Raw genomic sequence first — 11,312 nt, forward strand, 5'->3', positions numbered from 1 at the left:
ATAGATAAGATAGATAGAAAAGATAGATAGATAGATTTATTGATTGGTTGATACAGTACATACAGGTATAGTGCCTTTTTTTGTGTCAATGTGTATCGAGAACATATTATCACACCTCTTTTCTTATTTTTTTAGGTGAGAGCAAACTTCGATTCAAGACAACGATCAATGACGAAGTACTGAAACAGGAGACACAAGACAGGTAATTAATAATATTAATTACTGATAATATGTACCCGGTATACGTTCACACTAAAAAACGTGTCTAGCCAATCCACCACCCGTAGGCCCTTGTTCAGGATGACTCGCTCGGATGCAAATTTAAATCCTTGCCGGTCACCCTAACACTGCCTTGCGAATGGTTAGCCGGCACCAGCCATTCCGTTATTTAAAAGGTGTTAATCTATAGCGCACCCTTGTGATTCTCAGCTGGGTTTCACAAAAAGAGTGAACCTTTGCCAAATGGGTTCATAGGACAGATGCAGAAAAACAGTTTTTGTGCAAACCTTGGTGAAAATACACATATGCAGGATATAACAACGCCGTAACTAGGGGGGCAGGGGGGTCACGCGCACCGTGTGCTCGAGGGGGCGCTGTCAGGTCCGGGGACAGCCAGCGGAGGTCCGGTGAAAGGCAGCAGGGTTCTGGGTAGCCGCTGTAGCAGCAGCTTGACTCTTTCCGTCTCTTCTCTCTCCTACTAGCGAGGCGGCGGGAAGCAAGTCTTTTCAAGGTCATCACCAGCGCTTCCCGCGCCACACTAGTAGTGGGGACGGACGGAGTCAAGCCTTGCTACAGCGGCAGTCTCCGGAACCCCGCTGCCTGTCCCCGGACCCCCGCTTTCTGGGTTCATAGGACAGATGCAGAAAAACAGTTTTTGTGCAAACCTTGGCGAAAATACACATATGCAGTATACCAGGGCCGTAACTAGGGGGGCAGGGGGGTCACGCGCACCGTGTGCTGTAGGGGGCGCTGTCAGGTCCGGGGACAGCCAGCGGAGGTCCGGTGAAAGGCAGCGGGGTTCTGGGTAGCCGCTGTAGCAGCAGCTTGACTCTTTCCGTCTCTTCTCTCTCCTACTAGCGAGGCGGCGGGAAGCAAGTCTTTTCAAGGTCATCACCAGCGCTTCCCGCGCCACACTAGTAGTGGGGACGGACGGAGTCAAGCCTTGCTACAGCGGCAGTCTCCGGAACCCCGCTGCCTGTCCCCGGACCCCCGCTTTCTGGGTTCATAGGAAAGATGCAGAAAAACAGTTTTTGTGCAAACCTTGGCGAAAATACACATATGCAGTATACCAGGGCCGTAACTAGGGGGGCAGGGGGGTCACGCGCACCATGTGCTGTAGGGGGCGCTGTCAGGTCCGGGGACAGCCAGCGGAGGTCCGGTGAAAGGCAGCGGGGTTCTGGGTAGCCGCTGTAGCAGCAGCTTGACTCTTTCCGTCTCTTCTCTCTCCTACTAGCGAGGCGGCGGGAAGCAAGTCTTTTCAAGGTCATCACCAGCGCTTCCCGCGCCACACTAGTAGTGGGGACGGACGGAGTCAAGCCTTGCTACAGCGGCAGTCTCCGGAACCCCGCTGCCTGTCCCCGGACCCCCGCTTTCTGGGTTCATAGGACAGATGCAGAAAAACTGTTTTTGTGCAAACCTTGGCGAAAATACACATATGCAGTATACCAGGGCCGTAACTAGGGGGGCAGGGGGGTCACGCGCACCGTGTGCTGTAGGGGGCGCTGTCAGGTCCGGGGACAGCCAGCGGAGGTCCGGTGAAAGGCAGCGGGGTTCTGGGTAGCCGCTGTAGCAGCAGCTTGACTCTTTCCGTCTCTTCTCTCTCCTACTAGCGAGGCGGCGGGAAGCAAGTCTTTTCAAGGTCATCACCAGCGCTTCCCGCGCCACACTAGTAGTGGGGACGGACGGAGTCAAGCCTTGCTACAGCGGCAGTCCCCGGAACCCCGCTGCCTGTCCCCGAATCCCCGCTGTCTTGGTTCATAGGACTGATACAGAAAAACTGTTTTTGTGCAAACCTTGGCGAAAATACACATATGGGCAGGGGGGTCACGCGCACCGTGTGCTCGAGGGGGCGCTGTCAGGTCCGGGGACAGCCAGCGGAGGTCCGGTGAAAGGCAGCAGGGTTCTGGGTAGCCGCTGTAGCAGCAGCTTGACTCTTTCCGTCTCTTCTCTCTCCTACTAGCGAGGCGGCGGGAAGCAAGTCTTTTCAAGGTCATCACCAGCGCTTCCCGCGCCACACTAGTAGTGGGGACGGACGGATTCAAGCCTTGCTACAGCGGCAGTCTCCGGAACCCCGCTGCCTGTCCCCGGACCCCCGCTTTCTGGGTTCATAGGACAGATGCAGAAAAACTGTTTTTGTGCAAACCTTGGCGAAAATACACATATGCAGTATACCAGGGCCGTAACTAGGGGGGCAGGGGGGTCACGCGCACCGTGTGCTGTAGGGGGCGCTGTCAGGTCCGGGGACAGCCAGCGGAGGTCCGGTGAAAGGCAGCGGGGTTCTGGGTAGCCGCTGTAGCAGCAGCTTGACTCTTTCCGTCTCTTCTCTCTCCTACTAGCGAGGCGGCGGGAAGCAAGTCTTTTCAAGGTCATCACCAGCGCTTCCTGCGCCACACTAGTAGTGGGGACGGACGGAGTCAAGCCTTGCTACAGCGGCAGTCCCCGGAACTCCGCTGCCTGTCCCCGGACGCCCTCTGGCTGCACACAGGAGTTATGTAACTTGTCAGCGGGGAGGGGGCACCAAATGACTGCCTTGGCCCGGGCGCCAGAAACCCTAGTTTCGTCCCTGATTATACACACTTACACAATTAAATGTGTGGGTCACTTTTGAATGACCATGATAAAAGGGTATATTTTGCATGTAACCCACAATGGGGTATAGAGAATCCACCAAAGGACTGATGGCAGACAGCGGTATGGTCCACAACAGGCAATCCCAAGGGGTCCAGTCGGCAGCAGTGATCAGCTTAAGCGTGCTTTCAGGCTCAACAGCCCTTCCTCAGAAGCATATCACTAGTGTCTAGCGGGGCCCGTTTTAAGCCCCACCAATTTTTGATAAATTGATGATAGATAAGATAGATAGATAGATAGATAGATAGATAAGATAAATAGATACGATATATAGATAGATAGATAAGATAGATAGAAAAGATAGATAGATAGATTTATTGATTGGTTGATACAGTACATACAGGTATAGTGCCTTTTTTTGTGTCAATGTGTATCGAGAACATATTATCACACCTCTTTTCTTATTTTTTTAGGTGAGAGCAAACTTCGATTCAAGACAACGATCAATGACGAAGTACTGAAACAGGAGACACAAGACAGGTAATTAATAATATTAATTACTGATAATATGTACCCGGTATACGTTCACACTAAAAAACGTGTCTAGCCAATCCACCACCCGTAGGCCCTTGTTCAGGATGACTCGCTCGGATGCAAATTTAAATCCTTGCCGGTCACCCTAACACTGCCTTGCGAATGGTTAGCCGGCACCAGCCATTCCGTTATTTAAAAGGTGTTAATCTATAGCGCACCCTTGTGATTCTCAGCTGGGTTTCACAAAAAGAGTGAACCTTTGCCAAATGGGTTCATAGGACAGATGCAGAAAAACAGTTTTTGTGCAAACCTTGGCGAAAATACACATATGCAGGATATAACAACGCCGTAACTAGGGGGGCAGGGGGGTCACGCGCACCGTGTGCTCGAGGGGGCGCTGTCAGGTCCGGGGACAGCCAGCGGAGGTCCGGTGAAAGGCAGCAGGGTTCTGGGTAGCCGCTGTAGCAGCAGCTTGACTCTTTCCGTCTCTTCTCTCTCCTACTAGCGAGGCGGCGGGAAGCAAGTCTTTTCAAGGTCATCACCAGCGCTTCCCGCGCCACACTAGTAGTGGGGACGGACGGAGTCAAGCCTTGCTACAGCGGCAGTCTCCGGAACCCCGCTGCCTGTCCCCGGACCCCCGCTTTCTGGGTTCATAGGACAGATGCAGAAAAACAGTTTTTGTGCAAACCTTGGCGAAAATACACATATGCAGTATACCAGGGCCGTAACTAGGGGGGCAGGGGGGTCACGCGCACCGTGTGCTGTAGGGGGCGCTGTCAGGTCCGGGGACAGCCAGCGGAGGTCCGGTGAAAGGCAGCGGGGTTCTGGGTAGCCGCTGTAGCAGCAGCTTGACTCTTCCCGTCTCTTCTCTCTCCTACTAGCGAGGCGGCGGGAAGCAAGTCTTTTCAAGGTCATCACCAGCGCTTCCCGCGCCACACTAGTAGTGGGGACGGACGGAGTCAAGCCTTGCTACAGCGGCAGTCTCCGGAACCCCGCTGCCTGTCCCCGGACCCCCGCTTTCTGGGTTCATAGGACAGATGCAGAAAAACAGTTTTTGTGCAAACCTTGGCGAAAATACACATATGCAGTATACCAGGGCCGTAACTAGGGGGGCAGGGGGGTCACGCGCACCATGTGCTGTAGGGGGCGCTGTCAGGTCCGGGGACAGCCAGCGGAGGTCCGGTGAAAGGCAGCGGGGTTCTGGATAGCCGCTGTAGCAGCAGCTTGACTCTTTCCGTCTCTTCTCTCTCCTACTAGCGAGGCGGCGGGAAGCAAGTCTTTTCAAGGTCATCACCAGCGCTTCCCGCGCCACACTAGTAGTGGGGACGGACGGAGTCAAGCCTTGCTACAGCGGCAGTCTCCGGAACCCCGCTGCCTGTCCCCGGACCCCCGCTTTCTGGGTTCATAGGACAGATGCAGAAAAACAGTTTTTGTGCAAACCTTGGCGAAAATACACATATGCAGTATACCAGGGCCGTAACTAGGGGGGCAGGGGGGTCACGCGCACCATGTGCTGTAGGGGGCGCTGTCAGGTCCGGGGACAGCCAGCGGAGGTCCGGTGAAAGGCAGCGGGGTTCTGGGTAGCCGCTGTAGCAGCAGCTTGACTCTTTCCGTCTCTTCTCTCTCCTACTAGCGAGGCGGCGGGAAGCAAGTCTTTTCAAGGTCATCACCAGCGCTTCCCGCGCCACACTAGTAGTGGGGACGGACGGAGTCAAGCCTTGCTACAGCGGCAGTCTCCGGAACCCCGCTGCCTGTCCCCGGACCCCCGCTTTCTGGGTTCATAGGACAGATGCAGAAAAACAGTTTTTGTGCAAACCTTGGCGAAAATACACATATGCAGTATACCAGGGCCGTAACTAGGGGGGCAGGGGGGTCACGCGCACCATGTGCTGTAGGGGGCGCTGTCAGGTCCGGGGACAGCCAGCGGAGGTCCGGTGAAAGGCAGCGGGGTTCTGGATAGCCGCTGTAGCAGCAGCTTGACTCTTTCCGTCTCTTCTCTCTCCTACTAGCGAGGCGGCGGGAAGCAAGTCTTTTCAAGGTCATCACCAGCGCTTCCCGCGCCACACTAGTAGTGGGGACGGACGGAGTCAAGCCTTGCTACAGCGGCAGTCCCCGGAACCCCGCTGCCTGTCCCCGAATCCCCGCTGTCTTGGTTCATAGGACTGATACAGAAAAACTGTTTTCTCTGACATGCAGCAGGGACCACTGGAATCACATCGGGTATTAGAGCTGGGAATGCTGGGAGCTAGGCACTTCTTAATAATAATTAGGGGATACTGGCTCCTCCCCTCTAAGACCCACAATCCCCCAGTGAGAAAATTGTGCCAGGGAGTTAGGTCACAGTTTTTTCTGCTCCTGCACATTTTTCTAGCTTTGGCTTTACAATAGAATTTTTACATCTTTACTTGATAGAATCCCTTCCCCACCTACTGAAAGGTGTGGGTCCGGGCATTCAGCGCCCCTGGAGTTCCAGGTCGTCAGTCAGGACCTCACTAAAGGTGCCTGCCTGCACGGGTTCCGTGCTCCTGCCGCCCCTCCAGCAAAGGGGACGCCAGTCACGAAGGAAGCCTCCGGTGGTGAGTAGAGCGCTGAGCGCACTTTCCACACGCCGTCCCCTGCTTCTCCGTCAGCCGCACTGTGCGCGGGTCTCTGCAGCGAGGTGAGGCGCCGCCATCTTGCAAAAGGCGCGTATCGCTGTACTATACCACGCGGCTGTACTAAGTGCCGGAGGTATTGCAGGAGTGAGCGCTAGCAAGCGGGTGCCTCTGGACGTTGTCAGAACGCCACAGGTTGGCTAAGCAGAGGGAGAGGGGACACGCTGTAAAACGGAGGCCGGCATGGCGCGGCCAGTACACAGATACACAGTAAGGCTGACTCTTTCCTGTTCACAGGTTACTGCAGCTTGGAAGGCTCTAAAGGTTTTATTACTGACACAGTGTTTTGCGCTGTATTGTCACTAATAGGGCTCATTCTCCTCCAGGTCTCACAGAACCCTGAGGTTTTTGGCTTGTGAGAGGTGTATCTGTACTCAGTGTGTGTGTGTGTTTGCACCTGTATCGCGCGCTGTTGTTGGACCGGGCGAGCAGGGATCATGACGGGCAAATCCAAAGCCTCTCAGAAGGTTTTTGCTTGTACTGTCTGTACAGCTAAGTTTTCTCAATACACAGCTGAGGGTAATGCCACTGTTTGTCAGTCATGTTCAGGTGCTGAATCTGCATCACTGGCGGGGTCTCAGGCGCCCCAGTGGGCATCAACCTTAGTGGGTTCTATGTCAAAGCTCACTTCTGAATTGGCGCTGGCTCGCAGAGCGGAGCCATCTTGGGCTACAGCCCTAGCAAGGTCGGTGGAGGGGTTAGCTAACTCCATGTCCAGACCAGAGAGGCCTTCTGCATCTAGCAATAAGCGACCTTATCAGGCTATTATTGTGGAGGATGATTTAGAGGAGGAACAGGATCCATTTCACGAAATGGAGGATGGTGAATGGGAAGAGGTTCAGGATGTCATTCCTGAGGGAGAGCCGACTCCTTTAGGGATAGAGGCTCTCATTATGGCGGTAAAGGAGGTACTTCGTTTACCGGAGGATCCCAGACCAGAGCCACAGGAGTTTGATCTGTTTGGAGGGGTTCAGAAGACATCAGTGGTCTTTCCTTGTCCAAATCAGGATCAGCTTCTGGCGGCATGGAGGAATCCGGACAAACGTTTTCAGATTCCCAGACGTTTCCCTTCTCTGTATCCTTTTGAGCCTGCGGCCCTAAGCAAGTGGGAGACTCCACCTCCGGTGGACACCTCAGTTTCCCGTCTGTCCAAAAAGACAACTCTGCCAGTCCCGGGGGCTTCAGCCTTGAAAGATCCCTCAGATAGAAAGTTGGAGGCTACTCTCAAGGCCATTTATGTAGCAGCAGGGACTCAACTCAGACCGGCAATAGTCTCGGCCTGGGTAAATAGGGCAAATGTTAAATGGGCGGAGCTAATCATTGAAGGATTGGAATCAGGTATGCCTAGAGATGAGATTCGCTACTTGGCTGAACATGTTAAGGAGTCTGCTATGTTCTTAGGAGAGGCGGCTAAGGATGTTTCCTTAATCTCTTCCAGAATATCAGCTAGCGCCATTTCTGCACGGCGGGCCCTCTGGCTTCGCTCTTGGCAGGCGGACGCGGAGTCTAAAAGGGCTGTGGAGGGTCTTCCCTTTTCCGGGGACATCCTTTTCGGGCCTGAATTAGACAAATGGATCTCACAGGCGACGGGAGGGAAGTCGGCATTTTTACCGTCGGCAGCTCCTCCTCCTCCCAGAAGACAGTTTGCAGGTCCGTCTTTTCAGTCCTTTCGGACTCAGCGCCCCTTTCGGGGCAGAGGAAGAGGTTTCCAGTCCTCTAGAGGTTCCAGAGCCAGAGCCCGTCCTCAGGCTGCTCCAAGAGCCCAGGAACCTAAGCCCCAGCAGAAGCCGGTGGCATGACGGTTTACCAGCTTCCGTCAACAGTTTACCAGTAGGTGCCCGTCTGTTGGCCTTCGGAACCCAATGGTTCTCCCTTTCGGAGGATCCTTGGGTTCGCAGGGTGGTGTCAGAGGGGTACCGAATTCAGTTCGATTCCACTCCTCCGGTACGATTCTTCACAACGGCTCTGCCAACATCTCAGGAAAAGAGAACGAGCCTGCTAGAAGCCATTCGGATCTTGCTGGAGGCTCAGGTCATCATGCCGGTCCCAGCTACTCAGAGGAACACAGGGTTCTACTCAACCCTCTTTGTAGTCCCCAAGCCGGATGGGTCAGTCAGGCCCATTCTCAACCTGAAGCCCTTGAATCGGTTAGTCTCGTATCAACCATTCAAAATGGAATCAATCCACTCAGTGATTGCTTCGTTGGAGCCAGAGGAGTACATGATATCATTGGATATCAAGGATGCTTACCTACACATCCCGATTTGGATCTCTCACCAGGCCTTTCTTCGTTTTGCCATCGGTCGGGATCATTTTCAGTTCAGGGCTCTGCCCTTCGGATTATCGTCAGCGCCCAGAGTATTCACCAAGACTCTATCAGTAGCAGTCGCATACCTCAGATGTCAAGGGGTGACAATAATCCCCTATCTCGACGATCTCCTAATCAAGGCCCCATCGAGGGAGTTACTGGAGAGTCATGCGAGGTTAACCACTCAGACGCTCACCAGCCTGGGGTGGATAATGAATTTCAAGAAATCCTCTTTAGTTCCATCCAGGAGGATTTTGTTCCTAGGCCTTTGGCTAGACACGGAGTCTCTGAGAATCTTCCTGCCGGAAGACAAGATCCAGGCTATTTTGCACCTAGTGCAGAGGATCTTACTTCCACAGAGGATCAGCCTCCATCTGTGCACTCAGCTGCTAGGGAAGATGGTGGCAGCCTTCCCAGCTCTGACGTGGGGACGTTTCCACTCAAGACCGTTTCAGTTGGATCTTCTCAGAAAGGGTGCGGGCTCGCACCTGAATCTGCACAAAAGAATCCACTTGTCGGCCGAGGCAAGACATTCACTACTGTGGTGGAGACACAGAAGGAATCTAATAGAGGGTCGTCGGTTTGCAGTCCAGGACTGGATTGTATTGACAACGGACGCAAGTCTACGCGGCTGGGGTGCCGTAGTGCTTCATCTCTGCCTCCAGGGCAGGTGGGACCCGCAGGAGAGTCGCTTGTCCATCAATGTGTTGGAGATCAGAGCCATCTACAATGCTCTGTTGGAGGCTCAGGAGTTCCTTCAGGGTCAACACATAAAGATAAGGTCGGACAATGCCACGGCAGTCGCCTATGTGAACAGGCAGGGCGGCACGAGGAGCAGCATGGCCATGAAGGAGGTAAAGAAGGTTCTTCAGTGGGCAGAACGATCAGGAGTAGTTCTGCTAGCAGTGTTCCTTCCAGGTCGGGAAAATCTAGAGGCCGACTTCCTCAGCAGGGAGGACCTTCACCCAGGCGAGTGGTCTCTCAACCCCGAGGTGTTTCGGGAACTCACCGACAGGTGGGGAGTTCCCGAGGTGGACCTGATGGCGTCTCGAAAGAACCACCAGCTACCAGCGTACGTGGCTCGTACAAGAGACCCTCAGGCCATAGCGGCAGACGCTCTGTCGACCCCGTGGGAGTTCAGCTTTGTCTACCTGTTCCCGCCACTTCCACTTCTGGGCCAGGTACTGAAGAGACTCAAGAGGGAGCCAGTGCAGGCTATTCTCATAGCACCCTGGTGGCCTCGCAGGACGTGGTTCTCAGACATCCAGATGTTACTGGCAGACGAGCCAGTTCAGTTGCCCCTCAGACCGGATCTGCTCCTTCAAGGACCCTTTTTTCATCAGAATCTGCCACAGCTACATTTGACGGCGTGGCTGTTGAGACCGAGGTCTTGCGGGAGAAGGGAATTCCAAGAGCTGTAATCCCTACGATGTTAAGGGCCCGGAAGCCCGCCTCAGCAGCGCATTATCACAGAATATGGCGCTCATATGCGGGTTGGTGCGAGTGTAAGGGCTGGCCATTCCGGGTATTCAAATTGTCCCGCCTTCTGTTGTTCTTACAGAGGGGGTTGGATGGGGGTCTGAGACTGGGTTCTCTCAAGGTCCAGGTTTCGGCCTTGTCTGTTCTCTTTCAGAGGAGATTGGCCCTCATTCCTGAGGTACAAACATTTTTTCAAGGGGTTCTCCGAGTTCAGCCTCCCTTCGTGCCTCCCACAGCTCCTTGGGATCTAGACTTGGTACTAGCCTTCTTGAGGTCTGAGACATTTGAGCCACTGAACACGGTGGAACTGAAGTTCTTGTGCTGGAAAACAGTTCTTTTACTGGCCCTGGCCTCAGCTCGCAGGGTTTCAGAGCTGAGTGCTCTGTCATGCAAGCCCCCGTATCTAATTTTCCACGAGGACAGAGCAGAGCTGCGTACCCAGGCAGGGTTCCTTCCGAAGGTGGTATCCTCATACCACATAAACCAGCCTATCGTGGTTCCGGCTTTTCGAGGAGAATCACCGGAGCAATCCTCCTTGGACGTGGTCAGGGCGCTTCGGATTTACGTCAAGAGAACCAGGTCTATACGCAAATCGGATTCCTTATTTGTTCTCTATGACGCATTCCGCAGGGGGTGGCCTGCGTCAAAACAGACAATTGCACGATGGATCAAGTGGACGATCCGTAGTGCTTATCTTCATGCGGGACAGGTGCCTCCTGTCTCCGTAACAGCTCACTCTACCAGATCAGTGAGTACGTCGTGGGCCGCTGAGAGAGGGGCTTCTATCTCTCAGCTGTGCAGAGCGGCCACTTGGTCGTCTCAGAACACGTTTGTTAAGTTTTACCAGTTCGATACGTTTGCAGCTTCAGCTTCAACTTTTGGTCGTCTGGTCTTACAGAATCCCCAGCACTCTCCCTCCCGGGGCTTGGTCTTTGGAACCTCCCCGATGTGATTCCAGTGGTCCCTGCTGCATGTCAGAGAAAAGAGGATTTTGGTACTTACCGGTAAATCCATTTCTCTGAGATCAGCAGGGACCACTGGACACCCGCCCGGCTGTTGGATTCTGCCTGTTGTGGTTGCTGTTGCAGCCCGGTCCGATACCTGCGTGTTGTATGTATGGTTGTGTTATGGTTTTGTTCTGTAACCCTTTCCTCTGGTGGGCCAATTTCCTCACTGGGGGATTGTGGGTCTTAGAGGGGAGGAGCCAGTATCCCCTAATTATTATTAGGAAGTGCCTAGCTCCCAGCATTCCCAGCTCTAATACCCGATGTGATTCCAGTGGTCCCTGCTGATCTCAGAGAAATGGATTTACCGGTAAGTACCAAAATCCTCTTTTTGTGCAAACCTTGGCGAAAATACACATATGGGCAGGGGGGTCACGCGCACCGTGTGCTCGAGGGGGCGCTGTCAGGTCCGGGGACAGCCAGCGGAGGTCCGGTGAAAGGCAGCAGGGTTCTGGGTAGCCGCTGTAGCAGCAGCTTGACTCTTTCCGTCTCTTCTCTCTCCTACTAGCGAGGCGGCGGGAAGCAAGTCTTTTCAAGGTCATCACC

At 54.1% G+C, this 11,312-nt stretch overlaps 1 protein-coding gene across 1 annotated transcript; it reads left to right on the plus strand.

The window, feature by feature from the left end:
- The first annotated feature begins 5,509 nt into the window (after positions 1–5,509).
- LOC146080620 (uncharacterized) lies at positions 5,510–11,098 on the plus strand. The gene is made up of 2 exons (XM_083188092.1): positions 5,510–5,897; positions 6,213–11,098. Exon 2 carries the CDS (start codon positions 7,838–7,840, stop codon positions 10,712–10,714), a length of 2,877 nt encoding a protein of 958 aa, XP_083044218.1. The 5' UTR covers positions 5,510–5,897; positions 6,213–7,837; the 3' UTR covers positions 10,715–11,098.
- Positions 11,099–11,312: the final 214 nt, after the last annotated feature.

Source organism: Crinia signifera, chromosome 5, assembly GCF_055691185.1.
Source record: "Crinia signifera chromosome 5, ASM5569118v1, whole genome shotgun sequence".
NCBI classification, from domain to species: domain Eukaryota; kingdom Metazoa; phylum Chordata; class Amphibia; order Anura; family Myobatrachidae; genus Crinia; species Crinia signifera.

What these genes read in the sequence shown, in the direction of transcription:
- LOC146080620 (XM_083188092.1), top strand. Translation starts at nt 7,838, where the DNA reads ATGGTTCTCCCTTTCGGAGGATCCTTGGGTTCGCAGGGTGGTGTCAGA.